The 25,813-nt window shown below is 38.5% G+C and overlaps 1 protein-coding gene across 8 annotated transcripts in view; it reads left to right on the top strand.

The window, feature by feature from the left end:
- The window catches only part of Cblb (Cbl proto-oncogene B), a 184,306-nt gene extending 159,080 nt beyond the window's left edge, over window positions 1-25,226 (top strand). For 5 of the 8 annotated variants that reach the window (XM_027412526.2, XM_027412522.2, XM_027412523.2 and 2 more), the window contains 5 exons: window positions 2,769-2,866; window positions 2,983-3,114; window positions 5,574-5,714; window positions 9,663-9,788; window positions 21,671-25,226. In XM_027412526.2, coding sequence (XP_027268327.1) covers window positions 2,769-2,866; window positions 2,983-3,114; window positions 5,574-5,714; window positions 9,663-9,788; window positions 21,671-21,930 — 757 coding nt within the window. In that variant the 3' untranslated portion in view covers window positions 21,931-25,226. The remainder of the gene's footprint in view (window positions 1-2,768; window positions 2,867-2,982; window positions 3,115-5,573; window positions 5,715-9,662; window positions 9,789-21,670) is intronic. The other 3 variants (XM_027412527.2, XM_027412525.2, XM_027412528.2) reach the window with 1 other exon arrangement.
- Window positions 25,227-25,813: the final 587 nt, after the last annotated feature.

Genomic DNA, 25,813 nt, shown 5'->3' with positions numbered 1-25,813 from the left:
TTCCCCTAAGATATTTTAATGAATTTCATCGGCTCCAAGCATATATTTCATGAAGAAAAATAAGTGCTTAGAAACTAATATTAAGGTGCTAGATCAAAAATCCTTAGGATTTTTCTTCATAATGTAAAGATCACTGTAATTTACATCCATTCCCCTTCTTGATACCTAATGTGCTTCTGCTGAAATCATAAGACACTGAGGGAGGTGAGCCTTAACGTTCCTTAGCTTCCTTTCTGACCAAGTACTGTTTTACCTTCTCTTAAATTGGATAAGAATATAAAAAACACAGTTTTTCTCTTCTTTTTCTTTTTGTTATCCTCACTGTAATGGGCACATTCTTGGTCTTTGAAATGTCAGCCACATTGAGTTTTATAAGAGTTATCAATAATGGCTTACATATATTGAAATATCAGCTTTTCTTTAAGTAAAATCATAACTTTGCATGAATATAATTTTATGTAAATATTAAACTGTAATAGCACTTATATAATATTTTTTATCTTACTGACATGTCAAGTATATAGCAATCTATTCTTAGCTTTAAAACTTATTTTCTGATCTTGGGTTTTCCTGGCTGTGTATTCCTGGAGATGTGCTTGGCTCAACTCTGCTCGGCCCCTGCTGGTGGCTGCCCTGACACCTGGAGCCTCCTTATGACTGAGTGATGGGATACAATGAACCCATCAGCCTTCTGACCCATCTTTGCCTAGTGTCCCGTCTCATTTTGAGGCCAGGTCTGTCAGCTGATAGCATTTTATGAGTAGCATTTCCTTCTTTGGAGATGAAAACACTTCTCCAAGTGGGTCCCAAGTAGAAAAAGAAATACTTGGAAAAGAAGTGGATCCAGATTTTCTTTTTTTTTTTTTTCTTTTCTTTTCTTTCTTTCTTTTTTTTTTTTTTTTTTTTTTTTTTGAGACAGGGTTTTTCTGTGTGGCTATTCTGGAACTCGAATCATAGGCCAGGCTGGCCTTGAACTCTGAGATCCCCTGCATCTGCTTACTGATTCTGGAACTAAAAGCATGCACCACCACCACCCGGCTAAGTTTTTTTAAAAAAACAGAGCTGTGTCTCATAAAGGATGCTGATGGCGGAGATACTACCTAGACTTAGTGATGCACTGAAGTCTGTGCTTTCACTGAGTGTGGCAAGAGCCAGCTATTTATTGTTAATCATGCTATTATTGAGTGTTATTTAAGAAGAAAATAACTGGGTGAGCGTTTGTTACATTGGGAGAATGTGACCCCCACTGAGCTAGTAGGGGTAAAGTCTTGCCTTCTCCTCAAACATAAATTGCTAACAAATTCCAATTCTTTGGCTCTTACTAATGTTTAGTAATTTTTAAAAGCTGAAATTGAACAGGAATTTTTTGGTCTCTTTGGGAATCCCATTCTTTTCATGGCTAGAAGACTGAGGGATACAATTTGAATTCATCAAATTTTAATTGTCATGTCATAGTGGATGAGATTTCAGTGACTGGCCTCTTAGATACTGAAAGTAAATTTGAGTTATGACCATCATAACCATCTCCCCACAGTTATAGAGAAGTAATAAATGTTGCTAATCCCCAAGCTTGATTGTAATGAATTCTTTATCTAATTTGTTCTCGAAAACCAATGGATGGAGTGACATCTCATGTCATTTGCAGAGTACTTCCTTTCCGTAGCACTTTCTTTTCCTGTGTGCCACTCACCCCCCCCCAAACATCAATGAAAATAAATTGTCAATATGTGGGAAGTGAAACAGTAAATGAATAATTCAATTCAGTTTCAGCAAAATCCATCATCATTATGAAGATTCAATACTTAACTATTCTTAAATGAACCATATCTTGCCCGTTAAAAAGAAGTGGCCACCAGAGAGAATAGAAATGAATTTTAGATGAATCACCCTTGCTGTATCTATTGAAATACCTATTGTCTCCTCCATTATGTATATGCTTTTACTTTGCTCTAAGAAATCAGAATAATTCAAAAGAAAAGTGGAAAACTTCGCTTTCTATGGCTCTTTGTTAGCCAGCTGTTACTAAGCCAGATGCTAAAGAGCAAGTGTGTTCTGTGTCTCGTGGCCCTCCTATATCTTCCCATGCCCTTTCATCCAGTATTGATGAGAACACCAAAATTATATCTTTTTAGTGAATTAATATTTACCTGGATTAAAACAATTGCTGTGCACTCAAATCACTTCCCTACGGTGTCAGAAAGCCAGTGTTTGCTCTGCCCAATAGTGATACAGGTTTAGACACTAGATCTTTGAGTGTTCTGTGCCAAACTTAAATGACACTGTTAAATGCTTCATAGTAGTTTCTCTCTTTTAACACCCTAATCTTATTTTCTTTCTAAGAATGCTTAAATTGCATAGACAGACACATTCGATGTAATCAGCAAATATTAAGGCTGGTAGAACTTACTAGTTTTGTGTGGCATATATTTCTCTGTCACTTCAGAACTTTGGTCAGGTGCTAGTGAAATCTTGCAAAGAGATACATTAGCTGCACAGGTGTGTTTAGGTTTTCACTAGCTCTTGATAGTTTTAGTAGCTCTGGTTTCAGTTGGAGAGAGAGATGCTTTTTTGCCTTCAGACTTTTATATCTGATTTTAAAGTGCATGTCAGGGTAGGTGCATAATGTTACTAGTACTTTCTTCCAGAAAAGACAATTGTTTTTGTTTGTAGTCTTACTACCTCAGTAGGTATGAAAATCCCCTCTGTGATCCTCACCTCATGCCCACCATGACTTTTAAGTGATTCTTACCCTCTGATCTCCACATTAGGTCTTGTGATAATGGTCACTGTTTGTTGAATGGAACTCACGGTACGCCTTCAGAGATGAAGAAATCAAACATCCCAGAGTTAGGCATCTATTTGAAGGGTATGTATGGAATATATTTTCCTTTGCAATATGCATCTCAATGGTTGGAATTTAAAGGCAAAGTTCCCTTCTGTTTTCATACTGAAAATACATTAAGGTTTTGTGTTATCCTCTAGGAGATGTTTTTGGTTCAGCCTCTGATCCAGTGCCATTACCACCTGCCAGGCCTCCACCCCGGGACAACCCAAAGCATGGTTCTTCACTCAACAAGACGCCCTCTGATTATGATCTTCTCATCCCTCCATTAGGTTGAAACTTTAAAAACAGCTTAAACAACCACTGCCCTCCTCTCTGTATCTGCATTATTAGGATTAAGAGTTCAGTATAATGCAGACTCTGGGTTGAGAATTTGCCTAATCTTAGAATGGTCCTCCAGGTGATGGTGGCTCCTGCGTTCATGTGACAATTATTCTACTGTAAAAATGAGTGGTATAGGAAATAGATATGAAATTTTAGGTGGTTTCCTAGCATCTTTTGTATTTTTTAATGTGTCTGAATTCTCTATAATAATTTACTACTTTTATAATCAGAGAAAAATACTTAACCTAGTTTGTTTTAAGCTATATTTCAACTATATCATCCTTTCAAAACTGAAACAAAATGATGACCTAAAAGAACTGAGCATCAGTGAGGAGTTCATCAGGTTGTCCCTTCTAGACTAGATTCACTGTTAATACCCAAAAGTGTTGCTCACTCCCCTGGCCTGTGTCCCAGTAGCATTCAAGTAATGGTCTGGAGGGGTTAAGGCAGATCTCCTTTCTTAGTAAGCATGAGCTACACTAAATTGTTTTTTAAAAAGAGTTTATTTCATTCTAGAAAACACGAATCCATTCCAAAGCTTTTCTGAATTGTCTGTTAAACCACTAAGAACATTAAGTGAACTTTCATATTTCCTGATATGCACCACTAAGCAGTATTTTGAGCTGTCCAATTACAATGTCCTTTACGTCTGTTTAATTGGTCAGGGGTTTCGTTTTGCTTTGTTCTGTTTTTCCTCATCTGCCTGATGTCTAAGACCTTCCTAACTTCTTATCTATAGTCTTGTTTCCTTGTTTGCTTTTTCTCTGTATTGGGTCTTGACCCATTGCCCAAATCTCTATGGTCTAGGTTACATTATTTAGTAGACTTCTCTGTGGGAGAGACTGTCAGAGATCTGTGTGCTTGAATCTGGTCTAGTGAAGTTATTTTTTGTTGTTGTTCAATATAATAGCCATAGGTGGATGATGACCTTGCCACTTAGGTATTAGAATAGAAGTGACAGCTTGTGTCTTCTCTTGGGCCTTCCTCTAGCTTATCCTGTGCATCAGTACATACTGCTCCCTCACTGACCCACACTTCTTGGTTGTCCTGAATATCTGTTTCCAAGCCTCTAGTGTTCCACATGTTCCTGACTGTCTCCACTCATAGATGCCACTTGGGTTTCTCTTCTCTCTTCTCATGAACTCTCCTCTATAAGACAAGAACAGTCAGACACTTTGACCGCTCAGTCACACTTGTTTGTAAACAGGATTAAGCTTCCTATGATAGAATCTGAGCTCCTTACTGTTTGATATTCATGTCACTCCATTTCTAGTATAGCGCTGATGCCTAGTGGCAGGAGAGAGTTTGAGCTTGACTATGTGACATCAAGAGTCTGTAATGATAACAACTTTCTCGTATATCTTCCGGTATTTTAATTAGAAAAATATTTATGATGATTAGATCAAATATTCTGCAATTTTTGCAAAGCAAGCAGGATGAATGGCAAATTCAATTTAAGTATTTATGCTTAATGCATTCCATTTAAATACATGTGAGTTTTTATTATTAGAATATGAAGCTGTTTGCAGATAGCCTGTCTCACTGACAGCACATTTGATGTACATATTTGGAAACTATATTCAGCTTACTTAATTTTCTGAAAGGTTCAAGGTAAGAAAAACTCTAGGTAGTCTAGCAAAGTGTGGCAAGGTTAAATACGAAGACCTATGGCCACACTGCAAAATATTGTTTATGCCTTGTGTAAACCTTAGAAGTACATACATGTAGGTATCTAGCTATGGGGCCGATCAAAAAGGAATCTCCATTGACATGCTCTTCTCTGGAGATGACTGCTAAGTAAACAGTACATTCCCCTGCACTTGTGTGTGTCCTACGTATTTTGATGGTAAATCAAACGTTTGGAACAATTTAAATGAATTACAGTCCAGTGGAACAAATGTGAGGGGATGGCTGGAGGTGTTCTCTGGCATTAAATTCTATGTGCATGGTGTGATTTTTCTCATGAGAGACCATGAACTCTCTTTATTGCTCGGAGATTTCTGTTTTACTGATAATAATTTTCAGTACAGAGTTCTAGTATACTAATAGTACAAAGGTTACAAAGGGACCGTGAGCTGGTTTACAATCTGAAATGCTGCATTTTACGGAAAGGCTCAGGAAACAAAAAAACCTCATGGGTGTTTCAGTGTTTTCTCTCTCTCTGTGTGTGTGTGTGTGTGTGTGTGTGTGTGTGTGTGTGTGTGTGTGTGTGTGTGTGTGTATTTTCTTTACACACTCTCCCACAACATAAACAATCCCATTATGAAAGTCAGTGAAATGTTGAATAACATTGCAAGTGAACTTACTTAGAAATACTAGGAGAAAAATCAGTCCTGGCTTTTGCTTGACTGTGTGTGTTTTGATTAATGAAGTTCTACTTTTGATAATGACCTTTCTTTAAATGCAGGTGAAGATGCTTTCGATGCCCTCCCCCCATCTCTCCCTCCTCCCCCACCTCCTGCAAGACATAGTCTCACTGAACATTCGAAACCTCCAGGCTCAAGTAGCCGACCTTCCTCAGGGCAGGACCTGTTCCTTCTTCCTTCAGGTAGGAGTGGGTGAAAAGCCGAGGAAGAATTAACTCTTACAGTACATCTTCGATCATGCTGTCAAATTCATGTGTTTCCTGAGTCTGCCACACCAGCACAAAGAGTTCTGGGTAGTGAGAACAGTGCTTGGCCAGTTTGCTTGACACTGGATTGATTTAATGATGGAATCTCACAAAGACGGCAAGAACAATGAAGAATCATAGTGGTTGCCCATGGGCCCATTGGCTGACTCGACACCATGTAGGCAGCACCAATTGAATTTAGTGGGTTCTTTAATATTTTTTTAAAAGATGCAAAATTGGGCTGGAGATGCCTTTATGGGACAGAAAGCTGAAGGTTCGTGGGAGGGAGTTGGGGCTGGGTTGTATGTTGTACATTGTATACATGTAGGGAATTTTTGAAGAATAAGATAGAAGAGAAGGACAAAGGGAGCATGTTCTGCATATTATATGAAGCAAATAATAAATAATACCTTCAGGTGCCAGCGGGGTCTACTTTCTTGTAGTTTATGAATTCCAGGATGCTACTACCTAAGATGAAGTGTCCTAAGGTCATCCGCCCCAGGTAAAAATAAGACAAGCATATAAACCCAACTCTTCGATGCCAAGTTGTAGGCAGTTTCTGATTGGCTTCCTCTGCATTTCTATTATATGCATGATTTAAGTCCTGATTCAGGAAACCTCTGCGTACTGGCTTCCTGTAAAACAAATTCAGGATTTCCCAGAGCTAGCAGAAAATATTTTGTTACATTTTACAAAATGTTTAATCATTTTTCTAAAGAGTACAGTGCTAATGGTAGTTAACTAGTGGTAATCTTCACTCTGAAAATAAAACTTCATAAAAGACACACTTGCTAGACTGCAGTTGAGCTTCCTGCTTTTAGGATTGCGAACTAAAGGAAGGTCAGGTTGCCCAGCTCACTCTTTGTGGTCTCCCGATGTCTAATATTTCCTTCACTCGTGTACTTAAATTATTTCACAGTGCTGAGATTTGACTTCCTTGAGATGATATCCCAGTTTAAAGACAAGATAGATATCTTACAATAAAGATAATGCGTTTTCTCAAAATATATTAAATGCCTGCCTCTGTATGCCAGCCTTCTATGCCCTGCACAGCTGAGTCAGGTTCCGTGTGTCAACCTTACCACCCAGGGCCTTCTCTGTAGTTCACTTTTCAGATTGCAGGAGCTGCCTTTCTACAAAGAAACCTCTGGGCTCCAGGCGGATGGAGGAAGGGAAGCCATGCAGAGACCCGGCTCAGTTCCTCCTTTGTGTTTCCCATCTTGAGCTTTCACACAAGATTTCTTTTGGCAAAATTATAAATCCCACTACCGTGGGTGAGCCATTCATTATGAACAAGCCAATCAAACATTAACAAAACCGGAGTCCTCAACAAAAGCTCCATGATTTCCTATCCCCAAACCCAAGGCAACTGCTGGCACACATGCCTTTTTTTTTTTTTCTGTGTAACAAAACGAGAGAGAAAGGAAGCATTCCTTTGTGTGGGAAGGGTGAAATAGGCATTTCTGCAGCTTCGTGCCAGGGCCTGCGCTTAAGCAACAAAGCCAGGCCAGCACTTAAGTCTTGGTCACACCGTGCATGGATGTCTTTGTGAAGGGCACGGGATGCACCATGTGTTTGGCAGCCTTGTTACAGCTTTCTCTCGGTGTTCCTCTAACCCAGAATCTCTTTTGAAATCCATATCCAATCTTAAAGCCACAATTCAAGTTTAAAGACACAATTCAAAGTCTTTAAAGACTTTGTTAAAGAGAAGTAGCATTTTTAACTTGTTGACATAGATGTTCATCTGCATAAATAAAATACAAAGGAATACCAGGTGATTGGCAACAGCTGTGGAAAAGAACACACAGCGTATGATTTACTCAACCCTAGTGATGGTGCTAGCCAGGGAGATCTTGCCATCTGAGAGGTTGTCCTCAGAGAACTAAAGTAAGATGTCTGCAGTGCCCTTCCCGTGTGGAGGCCGCCATGTTCAGATGTGAGAAGTCCCAGGGCGAATAGCACTCACTACTACTGCAGCTCAGCAGCGTCTTCTGAGGATCTTATGCTGTGAGGAAGAAGTCAGGCAGGCCTTTCTATGCTTAAATTAGACTCAGCACCACATTGCTGCTTGAGCAAATTGATCGCATTGTGTATGTTACAGTCTCGAAAAAAATCACATGACTGTGTAATTACACATTGGTTGAGGCATTTTTAATTGGTATGTTTTAATTGTAAATATGGACATTAGGTCCACTTAGTTTCTAAAGAATGTAATTGCCAACGCTTTATTTATTTTCAGATTTTCCTTATCAGAGGACAACTAGCAATTATAACACTGTGTGTAGTAATTATTCTACATGGTGCCGTTTCCTTTGAAACAGTAGCTCCACTTCCATAACTTTCAGCAGGGATACCCTTCACCTTGTGCCTCACCCAGACCAATTTAGGATTTTCCGTGGCTGTAATAATTTAGTGTATCCCTTTTTAGGTAAAGTGGTTTAATGGAAAACATTTTAAAACTGCAATTGGTGTATTTTGTAGTCCATTTATAATGCTAAAATGTATACAGATTTTAACTTCATTAGCTTTCAGTGATTGTCTAGAAATACATACACATGTCTGGTACGACTGAATTGATGCTAAGACAATAAACAAGTGTAGACACTAGGAAGGTACCATAAAGCTGGTGGCAATTGCTCCAGGAAGAGTAAATGAAATAATAATTAGCTAATGACTTTAAATGATGCTTACCTTCTCTAGTTAGAAATTAGTATAAAAATAGGCAAGTTTGAAAGCATGTAAATGCTTCTTGAACAATCACATCCTATATATTACTGTTGTCAAATTCAAATGAATAACCAATGAACTAAACTGTAGCCCAACTATATATATTTACAGTCTGGCTTTCTTTATGTAAAGTCTGTGTCTGCATGGATTTATTTTTAGTGGTTATCTAACTGCCAAGCAGTTTGTCTGTTGCTGTATTTGAGTAAGGAGATATGATATAAATCATTTAAATGAGGAAAAGCCTGCCCTCCAAAGAACTTCAGAGATGGTACCATCAGAAGAAAATAATAAGAGGAAAACCTGAGAATGTCAATGGTGACCTATAAATGACTAGTGAGCCAAAGATGTCAGAGTTGGTGTTTTTAATTATTCTTCTGCTTAGAATAGAATGGGCACTTAGGCTTTCAGCCCATGTACAACTAATTTAAAGCACTTAGACCTGTGGTGACTTCTAGTGACTTCTGTCTATACAGACACGTTTCCCCCCTTTAATTCCACTTACTGAACTCTGTCATGAATACTGAAGTAATTTTTGAATCTACTACATTTTACATGGCCAGCTTTTTAAAAAGCATATTTTTACTGCTTATTCAAACATTATTTATTTTTTTTTTAGCAATTGAATTTAGTATTCAATGAGTCAGGCTGACAACTGGGTGTTAGCATATTTTGGAGCTTCCAATATAGTACAATGGATAAAAAAATACTTTTTTATTTACAGATATTTCTGTATACACTAATTCATTTAAAAATTCCAAACTTCAGGTCTATTTACAGATTTATGTTAACATATAACTTAAGGAGCCCAAGTGATCCAACAATACTCTTTTGACAAAGTAGAAACCATTTTTTTTCTTGTTTCTCAGCAGCTTTCATTCATTGAAGAGCATATGGGGGACAGAAATTAGAGGAGGCTAAATAAGTGATCTGAAAAGATAAATAAAAACCTGTAGTCTTCATTTCAGAAGTCAAGTGAGTAGCTTACCTGAACAAATGAATGAACTAGAAAACCTGCACAGTCAAGGTGATTATTACTGGTCAGATTAGTTGTCCAATTCATTGTGGGAATCTACAGTCATTCAAAAGTTCCCCTAATACTTTCTTCAGCTAATCAATAGGGATCATCATTTTAATTCAAAAATTATCTTTATTTTCAAGATCCTTTTTTTGACCCAGCAAGTGGCCAAGTTCCTTTGCCTCCTGCAAGGAGAGCACCAGGAGACAACATCAAACCCAACAGAGCCTCCCAGGACTATGACCAGCTCCCTTCATCTTCATCTTCAGGTGAGTTGGCTGGGAGCAGTAACAGTGATGTCCCATTTTACATAGCAATTTTTGCTCTGTAGCCTTGTCTTTAGTTTATTGCATTATACCTAAGCATCCACTTACTTTTAACATCCTTTGTATTTGGCTTATAAAGCATAGTACATATAAAAGCAACAGCCAGAAAACTGCCTCAGGAAAAGAAAACTGAGTCTTAATATTTTGTGTGAGCAGTCAGTAAGTCCCCAGTCTTTGTTTCTAGATATATTCATTCTTTTAACTGAAGTTTTATCTCATCAGATTTGAGGAATAGAGAAAATCTCTTTGTATGTCTGTCTATGCTGTGTTCTTTCATTCACATCAAGATAGAAGTCTCTCTAGAAATAGTAGTAGTACCAAGCCAATATTACTATTGGTTTTTTGGGAGTTTTTTGTGGGTTTGGTTTTTTGGTTGATTGGTTCCTTGGTTTGTTGGTTTGTTGGTTTGTGGTTGGTTTTGGTTTTTAGAGACAGGGTCTCATGGAGACATAAGTTTTTCCTAATAGCTTTCATTACCCCAGATATCATCATTCATCCATGTGTTTGACTCATTTGTCTGTCTCTTCTGCTTGTGTCTTAACACTTTCAAGTGAGGAGTGTCACCTCAGGTTGCTAGAGTGACTACCAAAGGCTAGGCTAGATGCTGACCAACAAATATGCATTTCTTACATTCTGAAAGCCGGGGAGGCCAAGAGAAAGTGCCAGACATTTGGTATCTGATGAGAACCTGCATCCTTCTCCACAGGTGACCATCTTCCTACTCAGGCATGGTGAAGTGCTGGGGCATTTTATATTAATAGTAATTCCTTGCCTGAGAGTTCCACCCTCACAACTTACTCCAGCACCACAAATGCCACCTCACTGAAAAACACAAGCAAGAACAAGGACTGGAGCCACACCACCATAGCCCCAGCCCTTAGAACCTGAAGCTGGAGCCTTGCAATGTGTTTTAAGTGTATAATGAGGTAGTAAAGCCAAGGCTTTACTGTATAGGGAAACCCTGTCTACAGACAATCCATGTAAGTGGTAAACAATGAGACCACAGTATTGCCATATCCAGAAGGATGCCCAACATATGTAAATATATAGATGGGGACAAGGAAGGGAGTATTAGTAACTGATATCTTCATTAAGCTGGATGCTTGGATTCATGAGCAACATGTTTAGTTCCTCTTTGTAAGCATCAGAAGTTTTCTATACTATGTAGATTTTGTTTGATTTCAGTTTTGATTCTTTTTAAAAAATGTTTTATTCATTTTACATACCAACTACTGTTCCTCCACTCCTCCTGACTCCCCCATCCCACCTCTCCTGCCACCCCACTCCACCCCCATCCACTCTTCCAAAGGGTAAGGCTTTATATGGGAAGTCAACAAAACCTGGCAAATTAGGATGAGAGAGGATCAGGCCCCTCCCCCCTGCATCAGTGCTGAGCAAGGCATCCCTCCATAGGGAATGGGCTCCAGAAAGCCAGCTCATGCACCAGAGATAGGTGCCCACTGCCAGGGCTCCCTCAATAGTTTTGATTCTTGAGCTCAAATCAATTCACTGAAGATTTGTTAAATAGTCGCACCCGGGAGTTTCTGAATCAAGGTTGTCGAGCTGCTTTGAAGGTACAGATGCTCCATGGTGCCATACAGGAGATCCAGAATTCACTCAAAAACCCCAAAGGCTAACACTAGTATATAATCTGGGAAAGCATAGAGAACCTTACCAAGCTTGTCAAGCTTGGTTCCTGTCAGTTCACATCTAGCCACTTGGAGCTTTCAGATCCCTCTCTGTTTAGACTGTAGTTCCAAGTAAAACATAGACTGATGACAGGGCGTGGAAACCAAGGAGTGAAAACATCTGCCAGTCCAATAAGGCATAAGAAAACAAAGCCATTAATGAAATAATGTTAAAGTAGACCTTTGGCAAAGGCACCAGGTCTGACTTGAAATAATAGACTCATCACCACCAACTCTGTTAAAATAAAGGTATTTAAGTAGTGAGTATTTAAGAGTTATCTCAAGATGCTGTTTTCAAACCATGGCTGCTTTGGTGTTGGCTCTATAACATGTGGGTGTTGTAGGCACAGGAGCATCACTCGTGCAGGTACTCAAGGGTTTTAGGTCAGGTTATCATTACAATAGGAATCTCAAGAGTGCTTGGAGTAGCAAACACAAAAACATCCACTTAACCTGACTGAACTAGTTTTTCCTCTAAGAAATGCAAGAGTACTGAGGGCCAAAGCTAGCTGTAGCATCAGATATTTCATCCTACTTCCTAAACTTTGCATACACTAGCAAAGCACAGAAACAGTGCCCTGTTTCTGACTTGTGTTTGTTGACAGGCAGTATGATAGTTTTCCACCTGCACATCTGGATTAGGTGTCCTCATTTAAAACCTGGCCTAGATGCTGTGTCCCTTCAGGATTCTGTTCCTCGATAACCTGTCCTTATCCAAACCTCTTTTAAATGGCCTAACAAGGATTTGGGTGTGGTTGCTAATTCTAAAACATTAAATGTCTATGACCTTTCTGAGCAATATAAATATTTGATAGTAGCTTATTCATCAATAAACTATGAAAAGAGCAGTTCTGAAGAATTAAAAAAATATAGTTTCATCAATTTAAAAATACCTTTCTCTCAGGTGATGGCACATGACTTTAACCCCAGGACTGGGGTGGGGGGTGGGGGGACAGAGGCAGGTGAAGTTCTGAGTTCGAAGCCACCCAGTGGTCTACAAAGTGAGTTCTAGAATAGCCAGGTCTACACAGGGAAACCCTGTCAAATAAATAAATATGAATAAAATAAACAATAAAAACATCTTGTTTCCAACCAGGCATTGGTGGCACTCGCCTTTAATCCCAGCACTCAGGAGGCAGAGGCAGGCGGATCTCTGTGAGTTCGAGGCCAGCCTGGTCTCCAGAGCAAGTGCCAGGATAGGCTCCAAAGCTATGCAGAGAAACCCTGTCTCGAAAAAAAAAAAAATCTTGTTTCCTTTTTAAAAACATTGTGTGCACAAGTGCATCTCCATAGCTAAAAGGTACTTCAAGTGTGTTTATTCATCTCAGAGGAAATATTTTATAAATTAAAAAATTAATGTTAGTATTGGTATTTCATCAAATGATTGAGATAAAAAGCAGTTGCAAAAAAATAAAGTAAAAAATTTCACTGGCATACTTTAAAATCACTTTGTTCTGTAATGAGGCAACTTTTTGCCAGTAATCGACTTCTTTACATGAGCACATGGCCCATGTCTCTGATCACTGCATGTAAGTTTTACAAAATATTGATGCTACTTCTCCCTTATAATATAGATTATGCTGGAGTTTGAATTCCTTTAACATCCCATAATGCTTGTTCTTTATTGCAGTGTTAGCCATGGTGGAGGTTATTCATATATTAGCTGTTTAAAAGTACTTCAAGGACTTGAAAACAATGCTAGAATGTCCATGACTCTTATGAAATTATTTAATTGCTGAATATACTGACCAAATAAGGAGGTATTATTATAAAGAGGAGGAACTTTAATGCTGTTTTCCTTTATTTATTATCAGCTTAATGGAAAATTGGTGGACTATTGAATAGAATGTTAAATTAGTAATCTTTTTGAAGCTTTCAGCTGGAAAGCATGGTTATAATCCACACAAGGGTTAAAAATTCATCATGAGTAATCACCAGTGACAGGGTAAATTGTGTTTAACACTTAGTTTTGTTAACACGATGGAAACTTCAGTATGGTTGAGCTTTACCAGTTCATCTGCTAATTGATGCCACTTGAAAACCTTCATGCACACGGCTTCAGTCTTAAAACCACAGGGCTAAAGTGTTTTTCCTTGAGTATCTAAAGCAGTCTCTGATGCTGCTTTCTGAACTCTACACACAGTGTATGTGAAGATGTTTCCTTTTGTTGTATTCCACTGAAAACCATATGTGAAATCATGTCTGTTGCTTAGACAGTGTCTAAGATGTTGTGGTAACTCAACATTCGGAATAAATGGGCTCCAAAAGTAATGGACTCAATTTATATTTGAGTAGCAAGATTATAATATATTTTGAGATTTCATTCATTCTTAATTTAGTTGAACTTACATTATTTCTTCTAATTATCAACTATTATGGAACATAAAAAAAATACTAGTCAAAGAGTTTTAATGCTTGTTCCAACAATTGTACTTATTATTACTGAAGGTCTATTTCCCGGATGATATGTATATGTTCTATAATATTTAATTTATGAAGCATTTACTGTAGAATACAAACTCTTATAATTATTTTAGAAAACTAGACATGAGGATCACAGAGATCATTTCACACACAAGTATAGTATACACAATTCTTTCTATGTCGGCATTAATATAAAATATGTTACTTTATATAATATATATGCTGTTATATACTTTAAAACATAGTTAAAATACATAAGTATAAATAAATGCATACAACTCTGCAATAAGCTTAATTTATAGAATAAAGAAAACCAGCAAGCTTGAATAATTTGCTTAGGATCCCACAGAGATAAGTATCAGCCTAAAGAATTTAATTCTGACAATTTTTGTAAGCTGTTCACACACTTATTCTTTTACTGCTAACCAAGTTTATGTTGTGATTGCCAACATAATCAGTAACCAAGCCAAAACCAAGTCAGTTCATAATCAACAGTCTCACCTTCATGTAACAAAGATTGCTAAAGCACATCTGAATTCCTTTATAATAAAACAGGAACAATCATGAAGAAATAGCAGTGACCACAAAGGAATGGAAGGTGCTGATAAGCAGTAAACATCCCATGACCTTGGCAGAGCCCTTCACTGGGTTCTTGTTGCTTTTTTGTATCAGACCATCCCTCTTGGCATCTCAGTCTTCATTCTTCAACAGCTCACACCTATGTAGCAGAAGGAATCTCATCTGCTTGTTGTGGTTTTGTGAATTGCAGGATTCTAGCTGTATACACTGAAGAGAACAATGCAATTACCAACAGTAACAAAGAAAATTACTTAGATCTGTACCCGGGTGTGTACCCATACATTTAGAGTTGATTTTTGTTAACTGGTAGGAGATTGGGGTCGGATTTCAGTCTTTTACATGTGGATATTTGACTTTCCTAGCACCATTTCTGAGGCATGCTTTTCCTGCTGTGTTGTTTTATTGTCTCTGTGAGAACCGGTGGGCAGCAGATGTACAGGACTGTTTCTGAATCTCAATTCTGTTAGCATTTGAGTCTGTTGGGTTGCTATAGGTCAGCAGTATGTCTGGCATTCTGGTGGGAGAAGCCTCCAGCTTTTTTCTTTCTGTTCAAGGTTGCTTTGACTCTTTGAGGTCCTTTTGCTTCCACATAAATATTAGGTTGTTTTTTCCATTCTGTGAAAAGGTTCATGGGCACTTAGATAGGAATTGCATTTGAGTCTATAGATTGATTTGAATCCGTAGAATGGTTTCTATAGTTGAGGCATTTTTAACAGTAGTCTCCAAATCCATGGACACAGAGGACTGTTCTTTATGTTTTTCTTGTCAGTTTCTTCAATTTTTGTTTTATAACTTTCACAGTAGAGCCATTTTACTTCCATAGTTAAGTTCATCCCTAGGTATTTTATATGTAACTTTTATGCTTTTTTTATTTCATTGAATTGCTTATATGTGGAAAGCTACTAATTCTCCTATGTAGGCTCTGCATTCTGATACTCCATTGAGTTGGCATTTTACTAATACTCTTTTGGTGGATTCCTTAGGGTTGGGTGTGTGTGTGTGTGTGTGTGTGTGTGTGTGTGTACAAAATCATGTGCACACAAAAATCATTTGCCAAAAGTGTTACCTTAACTTCCTCCCTTTATTCTTATGGCTTTCAGTTTGTTTCTCTCTTAGCTATTCTGTTTGAAATTTATGGTTCTGTAGTGAATAAGCTGGTGACAGTGGGCACCTTGGTCTTATTCCTGATCTCAGAGAAAACACTCTCAGCTTTTTTTTTTTTTAATTCAGATTAATGTCATCAATGGGTTATTGTCCTTAACTCATACTATGTTGATGAACAGTTCTTTGAACCTAAATTTTCAGGTGTTTTATCATAAAGAAGTGTTAAATAGAATCAAATGTTCTTTCTGCATCTGTTGAGATGATCATATGGTTTTCATCCTTTATTCTGTCAGTGTATAAATATATTTATTGATTTTCATATGTTGATCTATCTTTTGACTCTGGGAATGCAACCAACTTGAATAATGATGAAAACCTTCAATCTCTGGGATGAAACCAGTGTGATGATAATGAATAATCTTTGTTTATTAGTTTATTAGTTTATTAAACTTACTAGTGAGTTGATTTCATAAAACTTTGTTGAGAATATTTGTATCTGTGTTAATCAGAGATATACTGGTGGATAGTTGGGGGTGGGGAAGGGTTGTTGTAGTTTTTGGTTCCATTCTTTTCTAGCTTTGGAAACTAGATCGTGCTGGGTTCTTGGGAGGGTTCCCGTCCTGATAAATTGTGAAAATAAAGTGGAAAGAAAAGAGTTGGTTAAGCTTTGGCAGTAAGACTGTGTGACCTTGGGCTTTTTATTGGTTGGAGACTTCATTGCTGATTCAGTCTCATTATTGCCATTGTTCTGTTCAGTTTTGTTTGTCTTCAGTGTTCATTTTCGGCCGATTTTACATGTCCAAACATTTGCCTGTATCTGTGGGTTTTCCTGTTTGTGAGCATATGGTTGCTGTGAGAGATCACTAATAGTTGCATTTCTCTGGCTGAGGTGGTAATGCTTCTTTTTCCATCTCTGACCATATCTACTTGTTTTCTTAGTTATCCTGTCTAGAAATTTATTTTGTTTGGTATTTTAAAGAGCCAGCTTGTTGTTCTGTTAATCCTCTCTAGCACTTAACTTCTGCTGAAATCCTGTTGTTTCCTCCCTTTGACTAAGATGGGTTCCGGTTTCTTCTTGCTTTTCTAAGTTCTAGAGAGAGCAGGGATATTTATTTTAGAGTTTGGGGTTTGGGTGTTTGTTTTTGTGAAGGTTTCACAGCACGTTCTTCTGCCTCTTGGATTTCGCATGCTTTTTGTAGTGTGTTTCCCTTTTTATTATCTTTGAGAAATTCCAGAACACTCCCAACTTTCTTGATGACCCACTTGATTGTTGAAAAATATCTTCATTCTCTATGAATATTTACAGTTTTCAGAATCTGTTGGTTGGCTTGAATTTTATTCCATCTGGATCAGAAAGAATACAGGGTATTACTTCAGTTGTTTCAAATTGTTAATACTTGTTTTGTGACCTAATGTGGGCTATTGATTCTAGAGAAAGCGTCATGCACAGATAAAATGACTGTATTGCAGCTGGTAGATGGAATATTCTGTAGGTGTCTTCTAAGTTTATTTATCCTTATTATAGCTGAGCTCTGGTGTTTGCTAATGTCTTTACCTGGATGATCTGGACAGATGCAGGATGTTGAAATCTTGTCACCATCACTATATTGAATGATGGCTGTCCTTTCATGCCCAATGGTTTTGTTATATAAAATTGGGTCTTCTGATGTTGAGTTCATATAGATTCCTCATAATGCCTTGTCAAATGGTTTCCCTGTTCAATTGTAAGGTGACTTTCTCGGTCTCTTTGGGCGTATTTTTAAATATAAATGTAGCCAGCCCTGTCTGTCTTAGGCTTCTATTTACAACATCTTTTACTCTCAACAAGTTTGGGTATTTTCTGTTGAAGTGAGTTTGTGTTTGCATGGCTCCAGGGATTGACTTAACTGGTGAAGTATGGGAATGAATAAATGACAGACACACACAGACACACACACACACACACACACACACACACACACAGAGAGAGAGAGAGAGAGAGAGAGAGAGAGAGAGAGAGAGAGAGAGAGAGACATATACAGAAAATCTGAGATCAGGTAGCCGGGGCTCTCTGATGAAGCTGCAGCACTCTGACACTCCATGTGTTTCTTATATACAGTTGAACAGGGCGGTGGGGGAAGGGTTATCATATAAAGCTGAACACAGAAACAGGTGTAGCTCATCTCCATAGGAACAGTTTCTGTAGGGGAACAGTTTCAGACTAAACGCCTAGAGAGAGAAAGCTGCAGTTGATGTGTGCTGCACACGTGGTCAAAATTCACATTCAGACTCAAGGAATGCTTCCTCAGCCTTGTGAGCCTCCTGTGGGGCTGAGGGTTTGGAGTCCTTGACATGACCATGCCCATATCAAACAATACACATTCTCTGAGGACTTCACTAGCTCCCGACCTATTGTTGGACCTTGTTTAGGTGACCTATTGTTGGAAATTGTTTTACTATCCACTGTGTGTGTGTGTGTGTGTGTGTGTGTGTGTGTGTGTGTGTGTGTGTGTGTGTGTGTGTGTACATTCGTGCGTGTGTCCATGCATGCGTTCCTGCATGTGTGTGTTTGCAACGTTCTTGGGCCTGTGGCTTTGTTTGCCTTTTTTTGCCAGTTCACTGTGTTTGCAACATGCTTTGTGCTCTGTCTCCTCTTAAGTGTGGTTTACCTTACATCTGCTTTCATGATGGTGATTATATTTTTTTCACTCGTGATGCAGGGCTTCTTATACATCTTCTGGAAGCTTTCTCTAGTAATCACAGATTTTCTCAATGATTGCCATCTTTGTATGGTAATTATGCCAAATATTATTTTCCCTCAAGAATCTGAATATATCACTTCATGCTTTCCTAGCCTATAAAGTTTTTGCTCAGAAATCACTGTTACTCTAATGGAGTGCCCTTAAATATGACTTTAGCCTTTTTCAATGGTAGATTTTAAATTCTTTGTGGTATATACTCTTGACAGTTCGACTGTAATCAGCTGTGGTGATGATTTTTCTGATCATGTTTATTTGGTATTCTATATGCTTCCTCTTCCTCAATTTCTGTGTCTTCTAAGATGATGGAAGCTTTTGCTGTTATTCATTGGTTGCCATCACCTCTGACAACATTTTTCTTCTTGAATTTGAGTATCCCAAAAATGTAGATTTGGTTTTTTTGTTGGTTTGTTTTATTTTTCATTTGCTAGTGTGCCCAAGATCTAGAGTGCTTTATGATTCTTTGGTTGTTGGCCTGAACAGAGCATTTTGAAAAATGTCTTAAAGTTCACACTTCCTCCCTTGATACTGCTGCCATTTCCATTCTGAACTCTTCATGTCTAAGACCTGCTTGGCTATTTTTCTTTACCTCATTTTCAATTTCTTATTCAGATGCCCACATTGTCTTCCTCATGTCACTCACCTGTTTATTTCAAGTCTCTTGGAGCTCTGATGTGTTTTTCTACTCATTCTTTCCAGTTCTTTTGGTGGGGGCGCATTTTATGTGTGCTTCTTCCTTTGAAATTTGTTGCTAGAGTTAGATTCTTCTAGAGGAAACATGCTACCTTTTTGGTTTCTCAAAATTATTGTATTCCTATTTTGGAATTTGCACTTTTTGTTAACTAGTCATTACTACTTTGTTTGGTAGTCTTATTAAGAGTGGGGCCTTGTAGGTTTCCCCTATTCACAGTGGCCTATCACCTCTTGTCATTATGCAAGGCTTGTCTAGGTAACTGTAAATGTTTGAGATCTGATGGGTGCAGCTTTGTCTTTCATACATAAAAGACACTGTCTCACAGCGGGCATCCTGGTCTTCTGGCTCTTGCCATCTTTCCATGATTCTCTTCTGCAATGTTCCCTAAACCTTGGGCATTAGTTTATTATACAGTGTTGGTTTTGACTCTAGCTGGTCACCAAGTCTCCCTTCCACATCCCAGATTCTGAAGCAGCAGCATTAGTGAGATTGGATGTTGTATATTCCTTATTAAAATCAGGTAGACCAGCTGTCTCTGCATCACACAAAAAAAGAGACACTAGCCGTTCACCAGGCAAGGAGATATGAGCAGCAGAAACTGGGGGTCTCAATATATAGATACTCCTGAAATTGGAGTGGTATTACCTGTTGTGTATTGTGTTGGGAGGGTGGAAATGAGCAGAGGCCCTGTTGTTGTGAATTCTACTTCTAGCAAGGTCCTAAGACATTAGTGTCTTCAGCAGTTGTGAGGAGCTTGCAGCAACTGTTCTCCAACCAGTAAGTGGTGAGGGCCTAGGTACTGTTCAGGGATATATAGTTTAATTAATTATAAATGCAAAGCCAATATGGATTTTGGCAAGGCCCAGAAATTATATGTTCTTTACATGAGTCTCTAATTTCCTTTGCTCTCAAGAGTCTTGCTTGTTCATGGGTACCAATGTTATTGATTTCACTTTAAGCAACTATTATCAGGGATGGGTCAGTGGCTCAGTAGATATTTCTTTCCATATAGCTGTAAGGGCCTGAGTTTGGAATCCCAGAACTCTCTTGAATCCGGATGTTAGAATGCATCTGTAATTTCAGTTCCCTGCAGTGAAATGGGAACAAGAATGTGGAATTTGCAGAAGTTTGTAGGCCAGCCAGCCTGATGTATACAGAGGTTAAACAAGAGACCCTGCCTCAAACAAGGTGGCAGGCAAGGATTGACACCCAAGATTGCCCTATGACCGCCACATGTGGGTCATGGCACATGTGTACCCACTGTGACACACACAAACATGTACACACCTACTACACATGCAGCCTCCCACATTAAAAAAGTGCATGAAAGAAAGAAAAAAGTAATTATCATCAGGGGCCTAAACCATAAGCCTGTCTCCTCCTGATTTCTCAGTGTTTGTATCTTCTTGGGCAAAAGTTCATGCGTCGGAATCTAACATGTTTACTTGCGCAAAGCCACATTTAGTTTGCTGAATTTGTTGACTCTTAGAGTCAAACCATCTGCTCTCTTCAGCTTATTTTTCCTTAGTATCAGTGAAATTCAGCATTATTAATATGAAAACTCAGATAGGAGGAGAGCCAACACAGTATATTTATCAAAATAGTTCAGAATAACCAGAACATGAGTCAGACAGAGAACATTTGGGGGCTATTCTGCATTCTTTTATTGGGTCACAGGGAAAGCATCCCCTTTAGAAGGGGCCTCTCCACTCTCTTCCTCTTGGAGTAGGCTATGCCATAGTAGATGACTAAACAGATCTTGGCCTTTTACTTTTACTCTGGGCTTTGGGCTTTGACTATTTTGTTGTTGTTTGTTTGTTTTTATTTTTCCTTTTATGTATCTCTTGTGTGACCTGAAAAATAATGTAAATTTTTCAGTTAAACTACTACATTCTCCCAACACATTCTAATTTTTAAAATGAGGTAACATTTTCCACTTCACAATAAGCTAGCCAGAAAATAAAAGTATTGTTGAGAAAATGGAAAATAGTATTTGCAGTGGGTACTTCTTATATGCTGACTTGACCTGTTGAAAGGAATGGAGGAGGGGCTTGAGCTCTCTTGGGTGGTGAAGACAGGATCAGATGGTGTGAAGCAGTGTGTGATCAGATGGTGTGAAGCAGTGTGTGATCAGGTGGTGTGGAGCAGTGTGTGATCAGGTGGTGTGAAGCAGTGTGTGATCAGGTGGTGTGAAGCAGTGTGTGATCAGGTGGTGTGAAGCAGTGTGTGATCAGGTGGTGTGGAGCAGTGTGTGATCAGGTGGTGTGAAGCAGTGTGTGATCAGGTGGTGTGAAGCAGTGTGTGATCAGGTGGTGTGAAGCAGTGGTGTGTGATCAGGTGTTGTGAAGCAGTGTGTGATCAGGCCACAGCTTCCAAGGACCCTACAACTAGGTTTACCATATCCTGTATTGATGAGTGTATTTTTCCCTTTTTCATATCTTGGTAAATCTGTGTTACCCCTTAGACAGACAGATGCATGTGTATTTCTCACTACGAGTATTTAATCAAAAAAAAAAAGTGATATAACACTGTTGTGTCCTATAGTATTCATTTTCATCTCACTGTTTCATTGGTGTCTGTCTTGGAAAATCTCCACAGATGGTTCACAAGCACCAGCTAGACCCCCCAAGCCACGACCCCGCAGGACTGCACCGGAAATTCATCACAGGAAACCCCTTGGGCCCGAGGCAGCTTTGGAAAATGTTGATGCAAAAATTGCAAAACTCATGGGAGAGGGGTATGCCTTTGAAGAGGTGAAAAGAGCCTTAGAGATTGCCCAGAATAACGTGGAAGTGGCCAGGAGCATCCTTCGAGAATTTGCCTTCCCTCCCCCAGTCTCTCCACGTCTAAATCTATAGCAGCCGGAACTGCAGACACCAAAGGGTAAAACAGTTGGCAGGATATTCCAGGAGTATGGAACAGAAAGACTGAGAGGGAATGCAGGAGCCACAGCATCCTTTTGTGGAGCATCTCTAGAAGGGAGGCGGCCTGGAGTACAGCTTCTCTGGAGACCACGGCTCCCTTGGAATGCCCACACTGCAGCTTCTGTGTTTGTGCTAGCCATACTTTTAAATCAGGGTTGAACTGATAAAATAATTTAAAGACGTTTACTCCCCTTGAACTTTGAATCTGTGAAATGCTTTTCCTTGTTTACACGTTGGCAGAATTGCGGTTTGTCTCTGTTTTGGATTCCTGTACTGTGTTCCTGACAGGCCCTTCATAGAGTTGGTCATGTCTGCTGTAACCTTTTTCATGCCCTCCCTTGCTGTCCACAGCAGCAGCAAAAATCACTTCTTTGTGTTGCTCTCTATCCAGGCCCCACCTCAAGTCCCCAGGTCCAGTCCATTGCTCCCATTTACACGACACGCTCATCTGCAGGTTCTGATTTTCAGTGTCTCAAACTAATGCAGAAAGAAAAGGAAAAATGTGTGTGGTCTTGTCTTCACTACTGAGTCTTTTCTTTGGGAACCATCACTGTTGAGAGGTGGGGAAAAACCTGAATGTATAAAGCATTTATTTGTCAATAAACTGCCTTTTGTAAGCGGTTTTTATATAATATAAGAGCTTCCCTTGTTAGTGTAAGTTCTGTGACCTTTAGTTTTCCATATTCTCCCTCTTGTAGCCCCAGGAGTGCTATGATGCTGTAAAAGTGACTACTGCAGATGCAGGAGAAACAGACTGGCATGAGACAGTGCTGTACTACAGTACCATAATGAGATCCCCTGATATTTATGCCTGCATCACTTTCAGGAGAGCTGGAACGCATGGCCATCACCTCAAGATATGTTGATGAGCCTTTAGAGAAGGCCATGGACACATCTTTTCCAAGTGGAATAGAGTCCATTTTCTGTCTTGATGTCACACTGGCTCCTCACAGTGTGTGCAAGCCTCCTTCTGACTGTTATGTGCCTCTGCTACTGTGGCTATGGTACTTCCAAAAATCTTAGTACTATTTCTTCAGTCAAGATACCATTCTTATTAACTCGATGGGTTTTCTCATTGGTTATTCTATGTTGCCCCATCCAGTCAGATGGAAAACTTAAACATAATTTTGCTCTTTAACAAAATAAGTGGTTCTTCTAAAACCATGGTATTACTTTTAGTGTAAAAATATTTATTGACCATCTGTAATGTGCTTTGCACTCTTTCGTTTGTTTGTAAAGCACAAACTGGCTCCAACATATATATATATATATATATATATATATATGTTTGATGGTAAATGTCTCTAATCTGATGGATGAAGCACCAGAAATTCATGGTAGGGCTTCAGAACTCCAGAAATTTCAGGTTTTTTTTTTTTTTTTTGCATACCTAATAGTAGGGAAAAAAGAATCAAAACTATCTCCATGAAAAATGCTTGAACCACATACTTTGTCAAGATTGACTTAGTTGAAGGTTTACGGAGGTTTGTACCACTCCTTACTCCACACCCAGTGTGATACACAGAAATGCCTCAGATAATGACCATTGGGTGGTTCTGATGAAGTTGATGGTGTAAAACACTCAGCAACAAAGCCATGTTTGCCTAGGAATAGGATCCAGGACATTCCTTTGTAGTCTGGCTTTCATAGAATGAGACAAGACTTGAGGATCCATAGTCTTTGCCAGTTTAAGATTTGTTTCCATGGTCCTATGCTACTTCTGCCACCAGAGGGATATTTTTTAATTTCCTTAGATGCTATTCCTATAAGGAGGTATGATATATATATTTGGCTGTTTGTTGTTTTAGTATCTGCCCATAATTTTTTTACTTGTTTTATAGGTTCTGACATCATATTGGAACAATGCTATGTATTTTGGGTTTCATGTGACTTGCCAACAATTGGCACAGCCTAAAACTCAAAGTTGCCCCTTTGTTGGCCTAACATTTTAAGGACATCCTTGATAGATTAGGGAGTGATGTAAGACAGGAACCTGGGACCCATAGCATATTCTCATCCACTTCTTAGGTCATATGTGAGACTTTCAGAAAGAATTGAAAAGCTAAAGATTTCATGATCCCCTTTATTTGAACCCGAGGTTTAGGAAGAAAAAAATGTAAGTAAGTTTCTGAATTGTACCAAGATCTCTGTATCTTCCACTGTGGCAGCTGCCAGTCTTTTCATTAAAGTGAATTCAATGAGTCATACATAAGACAATGGAAACAAAATGAAACTCACAGAATTTGTTTGAAGATGTAATCCAAATTAATTTTATTATGAAATGGACTACTAGTTAATATTTGAAATGATCCAGACTTTGTTCCCTCTGACCCAGAAAGTTAGATCTTCCTCCCACAAGAATAGAATTACCTTAGGTCAGTATTTAGTAGGATCTATACAATTAAAACAAATCATGGCCAATTTTAGCCCCTACCTACCTACAAATTGTTCTGGGTGTTAAGGACATGGCATCCATCCCCAGTGATATTCCAGTAATTGTTTTTACACAATTCGGGGAGGTTATTTTGTTGTTGTGGGCTCTTTTGTTTGTTTTTCCTTTTCTTCTTTTCTCCTGATCTGTTGGTATCTGATATACCACAGCCAAATTTTCTAGAACCACATCCAGTCATTTTAATGTTTAACTTGAGCTTGCTTCCACAATTATAGTTGTTGACCCTTCCTACCTTCATCCTGCCCTCAGTGCAATAGAGCCCTAATTACAGCCTCCAAAGGTATGTTTGCTAACTCAGCATTTCTCACACCAAGGACACATGCAAAGATTTCTTCATAATGTGAAGTCCTTAATTGTTCAGTTCCAGAAGCATTTCCTACATTTTGAACATGACTTTGTCTCTTGGATTTTCAACTTGAAGCTTTAGTTTGCACTGAATTATCTCACCTGGTTTTAAAATGTTTCAGATGGACTGATTTGGAAGTAAAATACAGTATATTTTAAATATTAATGCAGCTACTGCCTGTAAGCCTGGAATGTCAGCATTTCAAGGAAGAGGTTCTGGAAAAAGACAGCAATAGAAAGAAAGGTTTTCTTCCCAATTCCCATTTGTATTGTTTGGAAATGCATTTTTTAAACTTGTTTAATGTGGCAAAATAGTTATGTGTTCAATTAATTTATATTGTATTCATTCTTATTTTCCATTCTGGATATGTAACCTCAAGTACTCTATCTCTTCTTTTAAGGTATTTTATAAAAATGAATGTTAACAAATGGAGTTTGCATGTTATTTTTCAAATGAACACAACTACTTTCTTGAGAAGGAATCTCTGATGTCATTTTTCTAAAGGATATGAAAACCACATTGCAGACCTATTTGGATGTAGTGGACAAACATGTCCATCCTAGGATATGGCTTAGTCGCCAGGTGCCAAACCCACATGACTTAATGGCAGTCTAACTAGAGTCATGTCAGAGAAATGAAAGTCAGAATTTAAGGTTACAGGTAATAAGCCCATTTATCAGTGAAAGGCTAAGTTGGGGAGAATAATATTAGCCAATGAGTGGGCAGTTACTGTTTAATATTAGCAGCATCTCTTCTTTTACATCTTTATATTTGTAGTCTCTTGATACAGGCTAGCACATACCATGGAGAAAACAGACTAAAAGTGGGAAGAGCACCAATTAAAATAGTAGATATTTGATGAGTGAAAGCAGGGGGCTAACAATTCATCAGTGACAGCTGCCATTTTGAGGTATCCTATTTAGGGAACTCATTCTATATCGAGAATCCTGGCAAACTGTCATAAAATTAATTGGGACATGCAAAACACCATGTACCATAATACTCATATTTCCTGAATT

The sequence above is a fragment of the Cricetulus griseus genome, chromosome 4 (assembly GCF_003668045.3).
Source record: "Cricetulus griseus strain 17A/GY chromosome 4, alternate assembly CriGri-PICRH-1.0, whole genome shotgun sequence".
NCBI classification, from domain to species: Eukaryota; Metazoa; Chordata; class Mammalia; order Rodentia; family Cricetidae; genus Cricetulus; species Cricetulus griseus.
Note: the sequence above shows the minus strand (reverse complement) of the source record. Positions and strands in the feature narration are given on the sequence as shown.